Source organism: Actinia tenebrosa, unplaced genomic scaffold (genome assembly GCF_029948245.1).
Source record: "Actinia tenebrosa isolate PJP-AT-01 unplaced genomic scaffold, QUT_ActTen_1.0 PGA_scaffold3__52_contigs__length_22856419, whole genome shotgun sequence".
NCBI lineage: Eukaryota > Metazoa > Cnidaria > Anthozoa > Actiniaria > Actiniidae > Actinia > Actinia tenebrosa.
In genome coordinates this window covers 20,563,233-20,581,784 of record NW_028292580.1, presented here as the reverse complement: position 1 = coordinate 20,581,784, position 18,552 = coordinate 20,563,233, and the positions used below count along the sequence as shown (strand labels likewise).

Genomic DNA, 18,552 nt, shown 5'->3' with positions numbered 1-18,552 from the left:
CATTTTAGTCTTTCTTTGACAATCTTTTTGAAAAAAAAAAAAAAAGGTTTTTGTTGAAGTATTCCTCGTTGTATTTTTAAAAGTGTATTGTAGGGTATCGTTTAGCTTAACGTCTATTGTTAGAGGCATTGTTTCTCCTGTGGATTATCTAGTCTATGCAGGATGATAATCTGCTAGCAAAGCATGGCATGAAGAAGCTACATGACGCTTTTCTAGCAGAGTATGCATATCCTGCAAGGAACAAGAGCCCATCCAATTACATTCATAATTATACAGCTTCTCATTAATCCCATATAGGTAACTGTCCAATTATTTTCTTAATTGGACAGGTCTTGTTGATATGGGATTAATTAGGCAGCTATATAATTAATAGGTAATGGGATTTCATGCTCCCCAATCAAGAAATAATTAGACTCGAAAAATTCCTCTGACTGCCAAATTGGACTCGGCCTAAGGCCTCATCAAATTTTGTCAGTCCTCGGAATTTTCCTCGTCCAATTATTTCTTAATTGGACAGCATGCAGGGAGTCCTATTACATATACTAATTTTTTCTTTCAGTCCTTTGTAGTTACTTACCGATTTTTATTATTACATAATGTATAGGAAATACCAACTCTGATTTCGCCATCAACAACGCCACAGGAGTCGTAACACTCGCAAATTCCTTAAACCGAGAATCCATTGTCTACTACGACGTCATCGTTGTTGTGCGTGATAATGGATCTCCTTCTCTCAGCACCCAAGTGTCGGTCAGCATAGAAGTAACAGCAATCAATGAGTACACGCCTACCTTTACCAACAATGGATTTTACAATATAACACTAAATGAAGATGTTGCAGTAGGGACGACTGTCTTGATTGCGCATGCGCATGACAGCGACAGTGGTAACCAAGGTCACGTAGTATATAATAAAATAAGTGGTGACGTGGATGGTACGTTTCTGCTTGATTTTAAAACTGGAGAGATTGTGCTTAAGAAAACTTTGAATTTCGAGAAACGGTCTTTTTATAGCTTGGTTATCAGAGCAACTGATAGTGCTTCAGGGTCGAACGTGGCAAAATCTAGCGACGCGGTGGTTAATATTACAATAAACGATGTTAACGATAACACTCCTTTCTGCTATGAGAACTTTAAAGTCATTCAAATACTGGAATCGGCTGTTGCTGGTACGACTGTCTTCAGGGCAAACTGTACAGACTTAGATTCAGCAGATAGCGGCTCACTGAGCTATCAAATTGTAACAGGGAATGACGACATGAAATTTAACGTGACGTCAACAGGTGACATCATGTTAATCAGCCCACTGAGTTTTGAGGTGACGTCGATGTATAACCTTATTGTAGCCGTCAGCGATGCTGGGATACCGTCCAAATCGACCAATATATCTTTGACTATTGATATTCAGCCTGTTAATGAGTTTGTACCGACCTTTGCTCAGGGAAATTATTATCAATTGGATGTACTGGAGAATATAACCTTAGGTAAGTAAACTCGTATGTCTAGAAATGAAGTGCTGTAGGTGCGTTGTCATTAGTAGCGCACACCAACCATGCCTCCCTAAATGCACCAAAAGCATATAATGGGGCAGTTTTCGTATATGAATGTGGAAAGCTCGGTGCCTTAAGCGTGTCCTATGGTTACCGTGATGTTTTCTAAAATTGTAATAGGCTGATTTTTTTCTCGCGCAATGTGATTGGTCTGGCAGTGCCTTGACCTTGGCGTGACCGAGAACGCGCCGTGTTTATGCCGTGGTCGAATTGATTGGATGGCGAGTAAATTCTCGCGAAATGTGTTCTGTCTGGCGTATCCTTTACGGTGCCACGACCGCGTACCTTTACTTTATTTTACAGGTAACAGTTATTTTTAAAGCTCAAGTGCAAGATAACGACACGGGTATTCATGGCTCCTTCAAATACAAACTAGAAACTGGAAACGAACAGGGGAAGTTCTACCTTGATCCAGTCAGCGGTCGCTTGATATTGGTATCACAACTGGACACAGAAACATTGGATCATTATAACATTACGATTGTAGTACAAGATGGCGCACTTCAAGAATCAGACATAAAGCGTTCAAATGTAACGGTTTATATTAAGGTGTTGGATGTGAACGACAATGAACCACAATGCACGCCAAGTCTGTACTCTGTTGAGTTATCAGAAAGTAAGAATTGATATTGTCGAATTTTAGTTTCGATTCCTGGACTGGACCTTTCTCAAAATTAATGTGAAGAGAAATCAGACTTTTTCTCGATGAAATTTGTGGCATTGCTTTGTATGTACATGTTTTTTGGATGCGTGGCATTCAAGACAATTTTGAGAAAGGTCCAATTGGACCTTGATTCATAAACACATAGCGGAAGCCATGTTGGATGGCAAAGACATAGTAATATTTTGTAAAACAGAAAATCAAAATTCTAAACAAGATAGAAATTTCTCTATTTTGTCATTGCAAATGGCTGCCGTCATGCAGTCGTCAAAAGGCTATATGAAATCGAAAGAGAAAAAAATGTTTTTTACTGGGTTAATTCACTTCTCTGCTTTCACTGTATACTTAGTTCAGGGCAGATGTTTTGTTTTAAAAATGCTATTCCGAATTCTTTAAAATAAAGGTCTTTATTCATTTACTAATTGGTTACTCAATTTTAGGTATCACAGTTGGATCTAACATCACCACTATCATCTGCACTGACCAAGACGCACTGGGACCCAACAGTCAACTCACGTACACATTCGACAGCGGGAATACTGGGAACCACTTCAGATTACAAAACAACACAGTCATAGTTGCAAGTAGCCTTGACCATGAAACGTATAAAGAGTATAGTCTTGTCGTCAATGTATCTGATGGAGGATCACCTGCCTACGTCACTGTTGTCATGGTGACTGTCTACGTAAGACCGGAGAATGATTACGCGCCATTGTTTCAATACTCGAATTACTCTACGAATATTTCAGAATGGACTGCAATAGGTAACATATATTAATATCATTTAGAAAACTCATTAATAATTCATGAAGAAAACACAATAGAAATCATGACCATGAAGGTGATTTTAAATCTGATAAAGATTCGTCTTCATTTGCATAAACTTTAACTTGGATTTTCTCTATCAAACTTGGTTCATTTCGTAAAAAAATCGGTACACAATGAGAACAAACATCATAAGTTTTCTAAGCCGTTCAATAATCTCGCAGATCGTGTTTTATCGGGTCTAAAACCACTCGGCTGCGCCTCGTGTTTTATACCCGATAAAACACTCCTGCTCGTTTATTAAACATTACTTATTAGTATTTTTATAATTCATTAATGTAATGAAGCATGAATAATGTTGAAAATGGCAATAGATATTGTGCAGCAATGAAAAAGTAACGTTATTGCATTATAAAATCGAATTTGTTTAGCCAATCACAGCGCGCAAACTCTGGAACATTACGGCACTGTTGTTACAAAGGCCGTTTAGCCTGCAGTAATGTTTTCCTAACCATCTCCCAAGGTCTGTATCTCCAGTTTCTCCATTGATGAATAAAAACTATTATTTTTTGGGACTTTTTATAATGATTGACATTGAACATTGTAGGCACGAAGATATTGGACATAAACGCTACTGACGCAGATAGAGGTATCCATGGCAACCTTGAGTATTACATCACTTCCGGTTTAAATGGAGGGATTGACTTTATGTTAGACAAGGTAACAGGTGTTATTGAGGTTGGATCTCCACTGGACCGTGAGACGCGGGATACCTATGTTCTGAATATTACAGTTAAAGACAAGGGGTTCAACGAAAAAGAAAGGTTATCCCAAGTGATCTTGGTGAGTAGAGCTTACAAGTTTTATTCATGATCGTATAATGTAAATTAGCTGTAAATTTGAAAGTGTGATTGCCAAAATAGACCCAATTCACAAAAGGTGGGGGGATCAGAGAAACCTGGGAAAAAAAAAAAGGTTTTACAAGCAAATTACCTGACTGGGATCTCCTTTGCTTTTAAAAAAAGTTTTTTCTCCGTTTTTTCTCCTTGTTTTCTCCTTTTGCAAAATTGAACTCCTAATCATTGCTTGCCCTCCTGATTGCGCTGCTTTGGTGCTGATGCAACGGGCCTACATGGTATATGTTCAGATCATAATTTGTATTTTTATATTTCTATATTAGTTTGTAATGCGCGTATGAGCATCTTCCTATGTAACACGCGCAATATAAGTATTGAATTATTATTATTATTATTATTATTATTATTATTATCATTAATTCAGTAGATGAAGATCTACTCTGTACAAATATTATAATGTAAATTCCATTTATTTATTTTTACTCATATAGGCAATATTCCAATAACTTGCGCAAAGTGGCTCTTAATACACTGTGCCGCGGTGAACATGCTGATGGTCTGGAATGATTTCAGACATTATACTTAGTGCTCAAGGGGATCAGAACCTGATGCTTTTGTTGTTTTACTGCAGGTTACTATACTAATAACTGATGAAAACGACAACCCGCCGATCTTTACCAATGATATCTACACTACCACAATACCAGAGGACATCCCTGTTGGTAACTCCGTTGCCAAGGTTACCACTACAGATGCGGACATTGGTAATAACTCAGTACACACGTATTCTATAACAGGTAAGTTTTTTTTACAGTTATGACTTTATTTCACTTTTTGCTTTCAAATTGTATTTGATAACCATGTAGGGAATTACGTGTTATAGTGGCCTAGCTTTATTTCTTTCACCTATCGATTTTAGGGTCCCGGGCTGAATTCCTGAACTCGGGAACACATTATAAGTAGAGTTTGCTAGGTATTTCCCTTGATCTAAGAGTTTTCTTCCTGTTATACAGTTTTCCTCTTTCCATAAAAGCCAACGCCCTCAATTCCAATTCGATGTGTGAGTTATCCAAGCCCTGACACGTTAGTCAGCCTAAAGGTTATTGTTAATTTTTTTGAGTAAGAAATTCTAGGAAACTCGGCTTGTAGCTTAAAGTTATTGGATATGTCCCTCCTATTACTTATACGTAAATCCCGTGTCATTCCCTTGATAATAAGATCCTTTATTTGAGTCGTATCCATATTCACTGTCTTCTCATGTGCAACTGTTAAACAATGAAATAATACTCTAGAAAATGAAACGTGGTCCGAAATGAGAAAAAAAATACAGGATTGTGAATTTGTCTATTGACTGATTTGTATATCGATATTTGATTCCAGGAGGTAATGGCGTAGGAAATTTCTCCATCGTCCAATCAACAGGCGTCATTACTGCATTACCAGGTCTGGATTACGAGACCAAAGCAACATATTACCTGTCAATCACAGCACAAGATGGAGGCTCGCCCCATCTCTACTCGGTTGCAGGAGTACGCATTTTCCTTTCAGATGTCAATGACAACAAACCAGTTTTTAGTCCTACACTTTATCTTACAAGCATTCTCGAAACTACTTCTGCCGGAAGTGATGTCATACCAGTTTATGCTAATGACATAGATACGGGATCTAATGCAAAAATATTGTACTCGGTGGTTGGAGGCGATCCTAAGAATCAGTTTGATGTTGTGAATAACACTGGAATGATACGAACAAAAAAGAACCTTGATCGTGAAGACATCTCGTCTTACGAGCTTGTTATACAGGCGAAAGACACAGGAATCCCATCTCTTACTGAGACGGTAACAGTTAACATAACCATACTAGATGTCAATGACAACAACCCGGTCTTTGGGAGCTCATCGTACACTGTAGCGGTAGCAGAAGATGCACCCATAGGGTTCAACTTTTTGAACATTTCCGCAACAGACGCTGATAGTGGACAGAACGCTAAGATAACGTATTCTATTGTCAGTGGTAATACAGGAAACAAGATAGCTATCGATCCAAGCAAAGGAGTCATGTCTAATACAGGTGAATAGATTTAGATACAACAGATTTCCAAACTATGCGTGCAGTACTGTACATATTGAATAGATTCAGACCTTTACCCATGCCACCTTCACCGTGGTTTCGATGATTACGGAAAATATTAGTCCCGTCTCATTTAGAGACGTTAACCACCTAGGACCATTAGTTTATCAATAGCGATTGTTCCGAGTCATCCTCTTTAAATAAAATTGACTCAATTTGCCATTTTTTTATGAAACTAAGACTAAGGTCAGAAATCGAACTTCACATGAGCCGAACCTAATGACTTCAAAAAAGATGCCTTGGTATCCTATTGTTTCAATTATGTTCGGCTCATATGTGTAGTTCGAGGTTTGACCTTGTGTGGGAGCATTACTTGCTCAATAATATGAATGGATTATTAATCTTATTATCATGTATTACTATAGGATTATTTGACAGAGAAAATATAGCAAGCTACCAACTGACCATCAAAGCAGAAGACTCAGGGACACCTCCTAAGTATTCAACTACAAACGTCCATGTACGATAACACACCATCATTCACAGACACAGACTACAGCTTTGCAGTAACAGAAAACCAAAATATCAGGCTTTTTATTGGTGAAGTCCAAGCCACAGATGTTGATAATGGCACGCATGCGCAGCTGGTGTATAGTATTGAGCCTGGTACCCATAGCAACCATTTTACTATTAATCCACTCAATGGCCGAATGTATACAGCGATATCTCTGGACAGAGAGTCTGTGTCTTTCTATCGATTAAAAGTGAAAGTCATGGACTCGGCCACTTACCCCAACCAGCTATACAATATAACAACAGTTTCGATAACTGTTTTGGACTTGAACGATAACGCACCCGAATTCCCTAAATCGTTGGATAACGCTTCAGTGGCAGAGAACTCGCCATCCGGGACATTGGTTACCAGGGTGACAGCGACAGACAGAGACCATGATGCTAATGCACGGGTGAAATACAGTCTCTCGCATGACAACCCAAGTGTAGAGTACTTTAGAATAGATTCATCGTCCGGAGAGTTGTTAGTTAATAGTGCACTGGACTATGAGATCAAACAAGCAATCGAACTTACTATTACTGCAAAGGATGATGGGTATCCATCGATGTCAGGAACAATGAGGCTAAGGATAGATGTGATTGATGTCAATGATAATGCACCTGTGTTAAGTGCAAGTAAGTATCAAAATTCACACGATTACCACTATTCCAAAGAACCTTTGCAGTCGTTACCTTATCTAAACCTTATCTAAGCAAATAACGCGCCATAACCACTGATTTTCCAATTATTCTGAATTAAATTTTTCTAAGCTCCTTCTTCAATGACCCCTAGACCTTTTACTCTTTCCTACTTTGGTTACTTCACTTGAAACTAATGCTTTAGTTAAAAGTTTTTCTAGAGCTTTGTATTTTAATTTTAATTTGTTGTTGTTGTCGTTAAAAAAACATTTTTTGAATTGGTGTTTAGGTTTCTACGAGGCTGAAATACGAAGCGATCGGTCCCTTGGTCCCCCAGCTATTCTGACGTTGAACGCTACCGATAAGGACAGTGGTCAAAATGGTAATATTACTTACGATCTAGAAAGCGAGCAACAACTGTTCGCTCTCGATACGTTTACTGGAGAAATTACCCTTAAAGCGTCACCGGGAAGTGGTAAGTCATCGGTTACACATAAATTGTCAAATGGAAATTGAAGTCACATCATGAAGATGAAAATGATGATGATGGTGATGATAATGATGATGACGATGATCATGATGGTGATGGTGATGATGATAATCGTGATGGTGATGGTGTTGATGATGAAGCTGATGATGGTAATGATAATAGTGATGGTAATGATAATAGTGATGGTATTGTATTTTCGATTCTTTTCTTTACATGTTAACACAAAGTATCTCTCGACTTACTATTCTTCCCGCTCTTTCTCTCTCTCTCTATTTATTTCGATTTACACGTGCGAATATGCAAATTAAGTTCATAGTCTGTTACGTCATGATCTCGCACAGATGATGATGATGGTGGTGAGGATAACGGTGATGATAAAGGTGATGTAATGGTGTTGATGATAAAGATGATAATGATGGTGATAATAATGATAATGGTGATGGTTGTGATAATAATGGTGATGATGGTAGCGATGACGAGGAAATGTTGATGACTATGGCGATGATGCTGATGGAGATGATGATGAAAACGACGGTGACAATGTTAATGATGTTGATGGAAATTACACGTAGTAACAGAAACAGTAACTCTAGATAAGCCTCATGTTTACCCTCCTTTTGTTTTATTGCCTCATTCTTCCATAGGTCAAAAGTACACATTCAGAGTACGTGCTAGTGACAATGGCGCTACTCCTTTACACAGTAATTACGCTAACGTACGAATCGACACTATAGAGGCTGAGCAAACAATGGTCGACATCACCTTAGATATCACTCAGGAAGAGTTCGAGGCAAATAAACAGTACTTTTTAGAGAAACTCTCAGCAATGCTTGGGGCTGATGTTAGGATTGCTGAGATACGCGAGGAGAGTGATAAGAAAAAGAGGAAGAGAAGAGAAACGAAAAAAGGGTAGGTTTGTCAGATCAAATAAAGAATCGGCCTTTTTTGCTCTAACAGGACATTCTCCAGGGTCATGTTTGTACTATTTTGCGGCTGCCATACGCCAGAGGCTCCTTTACATTGATTTCATTTCGATCCTGTCAAGCTGCTGCGCAACTACTGTGCCGGTACTGACTGGCGACTAGCGATACATTCACGTTTTTTATTTTCATTATTTTTTATTCATGATATATGCTGGTTTTCACAATTTGGCGCATGTGCATACGCTTTTCTGCTTTATAACAACTTATAACTTTCGATTGATACTGTCTGATTTCGTTTCTTTTTTCAAGGATAACGATTACTTTTTATGCTGTGACGAACCCCTCAACTAACGCAACGGACGTACAAGAGAAAATAAGCCAGGCCAAGAAATACCTATCACGTGATTCCATCCTCCAAGTCCTATTGGACGAAAACGGGAACCTCAATCCCGTTTTGACTAATAGCACTGAACTTGGGGTAAGTATTTTATTGTCATGAAATAGGATTGATAATAGCAAATTGACTATTTTCTGCGCTTACTTTAATGGGAATACGCCCTTTATGGTCTTGAAACGTTCTTGTAGGAAAGTGGTGGTAATGACAAAGCCAGTTTCTCCAGAGGACGAAAAACGGGTTTTTAGTAAGGGAACAAGATGTATTTCTCATTCATATGTTTTCTCGACACAAAATCACTCCACTTTTGGGAAAAGACATCGAGTTTCATTTTCATGCTATAAACGATAGATGATTGAACGAAGTCGATACGATTGATTTTTCGTTTTATTAAAATAACAACAGCACGCTATCCTTTTCGAAACAACGACGACTATCTCTCTCTTCAGGCTTTTCTCTACCTACACAGCACAGGGTTCCCTATTCGGAATCTTATACGCATAAACCGACAGACTCCAATCCTTTTATCAAATATGTAATGTTTACAACATGAGCTGCCTGGGTTTATGGGCTATACAATTCCCCGCTACAAAATCGAGTGGCACCCTGGGCACTAGAATGACCGTGTTAGGCCTGGAGAGAGCGTGGGTAGACGAGCCGGAATTCACTAATTATTCATATATCCTTTGGAACATTTTGAATTCATATGCTAATTAGATACAGCCACTAGTGCTGTATCAGAACAGTATACATCCACCAGTGGTTATATCTAATTAGAATTTTCATTGTAAGGTTTGTATCGGGTTTACATGATATTCATGTGACCTGATTTCTAAAGCTGGATTGGCTAAGACCCTCATTAATTATTCATGAATTTTACAAGTAATATATACAATATGAGTGGCCGTGTTGTATTAGATATACGACCACGAGCCGAAGGCGAGTGATTGTATATCTGATACAACACGGACACGTATATTGTATATTACTTATGAAACGTCTAGGTGTATACATTCATGTTCTACTATAATTTTAAAGATAAAATTGAATTTGGCTAAGAAAATTAGAGTTAAAGTTTATGCAAATTGCTATTCAGATATATATCTGTCCCTAGAGAAAAAAATCCAAAATTCAAAATTCAATATCATTTCATGTGTTATAACTTTGATCGTTTCCTTGGCAATGCAACATCTGTTTGTGTATTTGCATCGCTTATTGAACCTGCCATAGCACGCAATTATTTTCGCAGTCGTTGATTACCTGACTGCAGCCTTTATACAGCCTCAATTCCATTCTGCGCTATAAATCTGCACTTTAGAGCGCTGTTTTTAAGATCGAGACTGTCAGATGTACAATGCTAAATCTTGGTGGTCTCTCACCGCCGTGCACTTCAAGCCATGAGTCGTGAGCTTCAACTGAAGTGACTGCATGTGTGAGTGGAGTTTGTTTAATGCGTTAGTCTCGTTCTTGCCATAAGGATTTTTTCTCCGGTTTTCCTCCCTCTTTAGAAATTATCGCGAGTTGAGTGTTGTGTGTTGTAAATAACGAATCTAGGCGTATTGCATGCGGAGCGAACCCAATAACGGACATGATGACGCATTATGGTAAAATATAAGGTACTTTTTTTCGATCACCTTACTTTATCGCCGCGTCCTGTTTATACGATATTTCGCCAACACTCAGCCAAGATAAGATTAAATTCCACGATATGTTCATGTAATTTTCTCTATACCCAATAGTTTTCATTGGCTAAAGTCGCATGACATTTCTTATAATTAAAATCACCTGTCTATTACTATGTTGTTTGTCAGTATCCTACAAGGGCGGATCCAGGGTTTTTTGAAGGGGGGGTCTCAGGGGTAAATTTTGTGGGCAAGGGAATCCCAGTGGCATTTTTACCACAGGAAGCCCATTTGACCTCAGGAATGACAGGGTGGTCGCGAACCCCCCGACCTCCCCCTGGATCCGCCCTTGTCCTATACTGACAGTAAAGTGTTTCCTTTGTTACGGACAAAGACGTTGAGTAATAAACATAATATGTTTATCATTCTAGTTCTAGTTGGATATTTTTTTGCCAAGTTTTCTTGTTCATGAACAGCAAAATTCGCATGTATATACCATAACTTGTGCAATGCTTTTGCTGGTGACACGAGTGAAAAACGTCTGCGCATGCTCTGAACCCGTATGCAAATTTTAAACATGCCTGATAAATTGGACTTCACAAAATGCCAAAACTTAGTGTCCATGCTTAAAACTTAAGGTAATTCTTTCATATTGTGTTTCTCATACAATTTGAATTCTACAATTTCATTCTATTGTGTTTCTTGGTCATAAAAAAGTATACTCTCGAAGTATACTCTTTAGTATACTTGGAGGAAAACAAACATTTATTTTCTCACTCAAACTCTTCAAAATTCTTAGAAAACGTGCTAAAATGTACGCACGCGCAAACGTGCCCTAACGGTGGATTGATGTATTGCTTCTATTCAGTATTCACTTGATACCAAATCACGATGCGATAGATACAGCGGCGACCCAATATTTAGCAAAATTGTATATCATTCTCTTGGTCAAAGAAGAGTCGGTGTGTTTTCATCTTGATCGGACAATTAAAATTCCGTCAATCAAAAGTACACCGATTAGACAAAGTGGGATAATGGGTTAGTGTAATCAAGGCAATTAGGTGTAATTTCTAACGATATAGGCCTGTTTTTGTTCTTTATGCAAAAATGGATTTTTAAACCTATGTTGTCTTCTGAATTCAATCAGTTAGCAGCACATCGCGGTGGAACTGACATCCATTTGTACTCTGCAGCAAGTATAAATTGAGAAACCATTTTATACTTTCGGGAAAGGCAGCCATTTTGAAATGATACTACGAGGCGAAAATTCCACTTTGATGATAAAACTATGCCAGCTTGGTTTCAAGTACGATTTCAACTCAAGAATAGGGTTGATTTTGGTGAACAGTATTACAGGAGCATCAGCTATCGTTACTAACCTTCTTATTCTCATTGCCATCTGGCACACACCATCTTTACGAAAGCCATCGCACATCCTGATTGCAAATCTCGCATTAGCAGATTTCTTAGTTGGTTCTGTTAGGCCAGCCTTTGTTTATTTTACGAGACGTTTTCATACTGCAAGAGCGAGAGGAATTTTTTGACATCATTTGCATTCTATCTAGCGTTGGTCGAGCGTTCAGTTACTGGCCTGGCACTGTTTCGTTATACACGCTTATCATAATCAGTATTGATCGAGTACTGGCGATCAAACTTAAAATGAGATATCACTCTATTGTAACTTCCAAGAAGCTTACAAAGGTTCTGTCATTTGGCTGGGTTTTTAAAGCAATAGTATATTTTCCTTTATTTACATTGGTGGACGCAAAATCAATTCTGATAATCGTTTCATTTGGAATGATGTCGTTCATGACCATCATTTGTTTATGCTACCTTAAAGCAGTAAAAGAACTGAGGAAAATCATGTCCCAAGTGTCTCATTCTGACAGAAACACAACCTCCACAAGCACAACGCCAAGCTTCAATATCTTTAAATATCGACGATCTCTAAAGACAATATTGATCGTTTTTGCCACACTCATAATTTGCTGCTTCCCATATCTTGTTTCTACAGCCATTTTGGCGTCGAATTACGACGTAACAAGTAATTATGTAACCTTTGTCCACTTTTCTGAAATCATAGTTTTTGCTAATTCTACGTTGAATCCTTTACTTTACTTTTGGCGTGTAAAAGAAATTCGTCAAGCAGCTAAAAAGATAGTTATATCGATGTTTGTAAGAGACCAAGACCATAAAACCACCGTGACAATAGATTCGGAATCCAGGCCACACACTGAATCAATGCCTTAGTCTTATTTGATGCTTCCTATCTAAGACTCCGTTTACACGGTACCGGACAAATTTTTAACCGTTCAAAAAGTTGTACGTTTGGAGGTTCCGTTCGCATGGAACTATGCTATTCCGCGGACAAAAATTCCTACGCCTAGCTAAATTTGGGACTTGCAAAATCGAGGTAGGATTTTTAACTTGCAGGGATAAAAAATGACACCTTATCTGGATGAATATTTAAACAGTAATCCTTAAGCAGCATGATTTGATGGAAAACAGCTAACAATATCATATCGACCCGGTTCCGTGTAAGAAGAATGTACTCGTCAACGAAACGTCCAATAAGAACATTGATGACCGACCATCATATCACGACATTATCAGGGACGGTTCCGGGTAAATGGTATGTACTGGTCACATTTTCGAACGGTTCGTACCGTGTATAAACGCAGCCCTGACAGTGAGCAAAATAAAAAATAAATAAATAAAATTTATAAAATTAATTAATAAATAAAATAAAAGAATTAAAAGAATAAAAAATTTTAAAAAAAATTGGTCAACAGCTTATTTGCTTTGGCATGAGATGAATTCTTGTCATACATGAGGCATGCAAAATTCCAAGCAAACATGCGCATCCCCACGTGGATTGGCTTGCGCATCACAAAATAATAAGACTACCTCACTACTTTTCTTTAGTTCACACTGAGAGCATAGAAACCATCTGCGAATAAATATTGAAGTTGTTTCCGAAAATCGATTTATTAAAGCCGTCCCCAGGAGAGTCTAATTTTATCGACTGAACAGAAAAAACATCTAGGGAAAGTTCGATGACCGATATTGACGGGTCGATCGAAATCTGCCAAAAGGAAATACTAGCTCAGAATCACTTATTTGGGCAAGACTTCTGCTTACTGATCATTACCAAGAAGGGTTGCAAAGGTTGAGACTTTTAACTAAAGCGCAAAAAGAATGAGACTGCGAGAAACAGAAGAAACCAGACTAACTTGAAAAACCTACATAATGAACCTCAGTCACGATGTCGATTGCGCATATGAAATGAACAAGTTAGCTAACCCAGCTCATCGTTTAGTAATGTCAACTATGTACTCTGGTGCAGCATTGATAACAACAGTCTTAAACTTTCTGATTCTAATCTCCATCTGGAAGACACCATCCCTTCACAAACCTTCCTACATCCTGATAGGAAACCTTGTTCTTTCTGATCTCCTGGTCGGTGCCATTGGAGAACCACTGATGGTCATTTATAATATCGCTGCCCTAAAAAGCTGGTCCTTGAAGAATTTTTGTCTAGTCTTAAAATGCGCCAGAGGTGTGGTTTACACATTGGGCTCAGTTTCACTGTTTACTCTGACAGTCGTCAGCTTGGATCGTCTGCTTGCAGTCAAGTTAAGGAACAGATATCAAAGTATCGTAACTAAGAAGCGTGTACTCCGCGTATTACTGACATGGTGGATCATAGCGTGTGTTGCTTCAGCAACAGTGTTTGGTAAACTAAGTTGGAATGGTGAAACTTCGTCAGCTTTGATTCTCTTTGCTGGAACTGTAGTTTTCATTTTAGTCCTAACCATCACTATTTCCTATTCGATGGCCTTCTACAGCTTACGAAAGATCACCTTGTCCTCAGTATCTCCAAGTGTCCAGAACGCAGAAGGTGGTGTACTTCCAAGTTCCAACATTGATGTCGCCAAGTACAGAAAATCCCTTTTCACTATGTTTGTAGTTTTTATGTTAACCATAATTGTTTATGCTCCATTTGCTTGCATTCTAATTATTGCTTCCGTGTCCAATTATTATAAAAGCAAGTTTTCATCACCATCCCCAAGAAGGACAATTGATGTTACAATCTTCATCTCTATATCTGCTGCCGAGTTCTTCTCTCTACTTAATTCGGCGATGAATTCTCTGGTGTACTTGTGGTGCATTCGAGACATTCGAGAAGCAGTGAAGACTACTATAAAGCATTTGCCATGGACTTGTTATAAATAAGACGGACACATTGCATCAAACAATGATTACTGTAGAAGCCTTTTCAATCAGTTAGGTCGTTTCAGTTAGCCTCGGGCTGGCTTAGATCGGCTCAGAGGTTGTTTTATATACGGTTCAATTTGTGAGTTATAGCCAGGCCTGTGACTCAATTCAGCTCAGGGGTTGTCTTAGGGTTCAATCTAGTGAGTTAGCAGTGTCCTTACTTAGATCAGCCCAGAGGTTGTTTCGCATTGTTTCAATCTGTAAGTTACAAAAGCCCTGACTTCATCAGCGCAGAGTTTGTTCCAGAGCTTAATCTGGGAGTAAGCAATACCCTGCGTGACTTTGATCAGCTCAGGTTTCTATGTAGGAGGAAAGCATACCCTGATTTTCAGGCTTCTATCATAGCAAAAGGTATTTCATTTTGTCATTCTCACTACCCTCGTATTCGTAATTATCCCTCGCTATTTTAGACCACCGTCTCCTAGAAACTAAGGGACCACACGACCTATGATTAAACAAGGTGTTAGTGGAATAAAAGCATTAGAACTCAAACACGATCTCTGCAGAGGAAGATTTTTTTGAAATAATTAAACGATTAAGTCTGATTAGAATTTCATGTCATCTCTTTCCACTACTATTGAACGCTGTTAAGATTTTATGTGTTTTCATTGGACATAACGTACAGTGAAAGAAATTAAAGAGATTTACTTTGACTAGTTTAGGAGTATAATGTAACTGCAATTTCATTCTTTGAATTTAATTTCTTATTTGTAAATGGTGTTTAAAAACAGAGCGCTCAAAAGCTATATAAATTATTGATTTTGAACACAACATCTGCCGATAGGGACTTGAGACCTGAGACCTAGGATATGAATATCGTCTAAGCATCATAGGATTCAGGTTTTTCAAGCATGGATAAAAAAACAATTTATAATGGGTTTAGCAGCAGCTTTTTATGAAACAAATTAAAAAATATCTTCTTTCTTTACAAAGTGAAATCTCATGCTGAAAATATTTAACAAAAATAAAAACTCATTGTTCTAGCTTCACAGCATGCATGGCTATCTTGAAACCCCTCTGTCCATTGATCTTGAAGACAGAGATATAAATTAGAATGGCAATTCAAAATAACAAATACAGCGACCGTAGACAAATAATGATACTCTACAATTTGGAGCTCTTTTTATTGTTGTAATAACAATATATAGTAAAAAGTAATAGCTTGGTTCTGAAAACTGGCGAGCGCTAAAAGAGAATGTCCAAAACTTCGAGGAAAAAATAAATATAAAATTGGTCAACAGTTTATTTGCTTTAGCATGAAATGTATCCGTGTTATACACAGGGCAATAACACATGTTGATTGGAAGTTTCCAAGCAAACATGCGCATCACCAAGTTGATTAGCATGCGCACCATCACAAAATTGTGAGATTGCCTCACTACTTTTCTTCAGTTCACACTGAGAGCATAGAAACCATATGTAAATAAATATTGAGGTTATCTTCAAAGGTTGGTGTATTCAGATGAACCTGTCACCCGGAAAGTGTAATTCCGTCGACCGAATAGAAAAGACATCGAGGAAATGTTCGATAACCGATATCGAACGTACCGATTGAAAAACGCCAAAAGGCAATACTGAATCAAAATCACACTTATTTGGGTGAGGCTTCTAACTCGTCAACTTCATCATAGTTATGTCAAGTTGCCAAGGTCAAGTAACTAAAGCGCAAAAAAAGAAGAAGACTGAGAAACAGAAAAGAAAGGACTAACTTGAAAAATCAACACAATGAACGACAGTCAAGATGGCGGTTGCGCAAATGAAATAAATCAGTTAATTATTCCAGCTCAGCGTTTAGTAATGTCTATTATGTACTCTGGTGCAGCATTGATAACAACAGTTTTGAATTTTCTGCTCCTGATCTCCATCTGGAAGACACCATCCCTTCACAAACCTTCCTACATCCTGATAGGAAACCTTGCTCTTTCTGATCTCTTGGTCGGTGCCATTGGAGAACCACTGATGGTCATTTATAATATCGCTGCCCTAAAAAGCTGGTCCTTGAAACATTTTTGTCTAGTCTTAAAATGCGCCAGAGGTGTGGTTTACACATTGGGCTCAGTTTCACTGTTTACTCTGACAGTCGTCAGCTTGGATCGTCTGCTTGCAGTCAAGTTAAGGAACAGATATCAAAGTATCGTAACTAAGAAGCGTGTACTCCGCGTATTACTGACATGGTGGATCATAGCGTGTGTTGCTTCAGCAACAGTGTTTGGTAAACTAAGTTGGAATGGTGAAACTTCGTCAGCTTTGATTCTCTTTGCTGGAACTGTAGTTTTCATTTTAGTCCTAACCATCACTATTTCCTATTCGATGGCCTTCTACAGCTTACGAAAGATCACCTTGTCCTCAGTATCTCCAAGTGTCCAGAACGCAGAAGGTGGTGTACTTCCAAGTTCCAACATTGATGTCGCCAAGTACAGAAAATCCCTTTTCACTATGTTTGTAGTTTTTATGTTAACCATAATTGTTTATGCGCCATTTATTTGCATTCTAATTATTGCTTCCGTGTCCAATTATTATAAAAGCAAGTTTTCATCACCATCCCCAAGAAGGACAACTGATGTCGCAATCTTCATCTCCATATATGCAGCCGAGTTCCTCTCTCTACTTAACTCGGCGATGAATTCTCTGGTGTACTTGTGGCGCATTCGAGACATTCGAGAAGCAGTGAAGACTACTATAAAACATTTGCCATGGGCATGTTATAAATAAGACGGACACATTGCATCGAACAATGATTACTGTAGAAGCCTTTTCAATCACTTAGGTCGTTTCAGTTAGCCTTGGCCTTGCTTGGATCAGCCTAGAGGTTGTTTTATATACGGTTCAATGTGTGAGTTAGCCAGGCCTGACTCAGTTCAGCTCAGAGGTTGTTTTAGGGTTCAATCTAGTGAGTTAGCAGTGCCGATTAAGTCTGATTAGAATTTCATGTCATCTCTTTCCACTACTATTGAACGCTGTTAAGATTTTATGTGTTTTCATTGGACATAACGTACAGTGAAAGAAATTAAAGAGATTTACTTTGACTAGTTTAGGAGTATAATGTAACTGCAATTTCATTCTTTGAATTTAATTTCTTATTTGTAAATGGTGTTTAAAAACAGAGCGCTCAAAAGCTATATAAATTAGTTGATTTTGAACACAACATCTGCCGATAGGGACTTGAGACCTGAGACCTAGGATATGAATATCGTCTAAGCATCATAGGATTCAGGTTTTTCAAGCATGGATAAAAAAACAATTTATAATGGGTTTAGCAGCAGCTTTTTTTATGAAACAAATTAAAGATCTTTCTTTACAAAGTGAAATCTCTTGCTGAAAATATTTAACAAAAAAAAAAAAAAAAAAAAATTACATTGTTCTTGCTTCACAGCATGCATGGCTATCTTGAAACCCCTCTGTCCATTGATCTTGACGACAGAAATATAAATTAGAATGGCAATTCAAAATAACAAATAAGCGCAACCGTAGACAAATAATGATAACCCACAATTTGAAGCTCTTACTGATGTAATAGAGAGTTTTAGATTTACGTTCACGGCAAACGTGAAACGTCAGTTGACCAGTAAAAAATTCTTTTAAATGACTGAAAAAGAATCGCAAAAAAGTCCAAGTAGTAGAAAACCAAAAGTGTATTTTGGTGAGAAGGTTTGTAAAAGGTAAAGTAAAATACAGGAAAACTATGAAAACGTGGCCACGTTTGCCGTTTGCGGGGAGGAAACAAAAGTCAATCTAAAACTCTCTAATAGCAA

The 18,552-nt window shown here is 38.0% G+C and overlaps 1 protein-coding gene across 1 annotated transcript in view; it reads left to right on the top strand.

The window, feature by feature from the left end:
- LOC116303075 (cadherin-23) overlaps positions 1-18,102 on the top strand; it is a 36,028-nt gene extending 17,926 nt beyond the window's left edge. The window contains 14 exon segments of the mRNA XM_089035991.1: positions 605-1,495; positions 1,860-2,165; positions 2,651-2,974; positions 3,583-3,818; positions 4,464-4,629; positions 5,213-5,902; positions 6,328-6,424; positions 6,426-7,090; positions 7,383-7,568; positions 8,228-8,492; positions 8,816-8,984; positions 13,919-14,460; positions 17,125-17,214; positions 17,297-18,102. Coding sequence (XP_088892117.1) covers positions 605-1,495; positions 1,860-2,165; positions 2,651-2,974; positions 3,583-3,818; positions 4,464-4,629; positions 5,213-5,902; positions 6,328-6,424; positions 6,426-7,090; positions 7,383-7,568; positions 8,228-8,492; positions 8,816-8,984; positions 13,919-14,460; positions 17,125-17,214; positions 17,297-17,423 — 4,754 coding nt within the window. The 3' untranslated portion in view covers positions 17,424-18,102.
- The last annotated feature ends 450 nt before the right edge of the window (positions 18,103-18,552 follow it).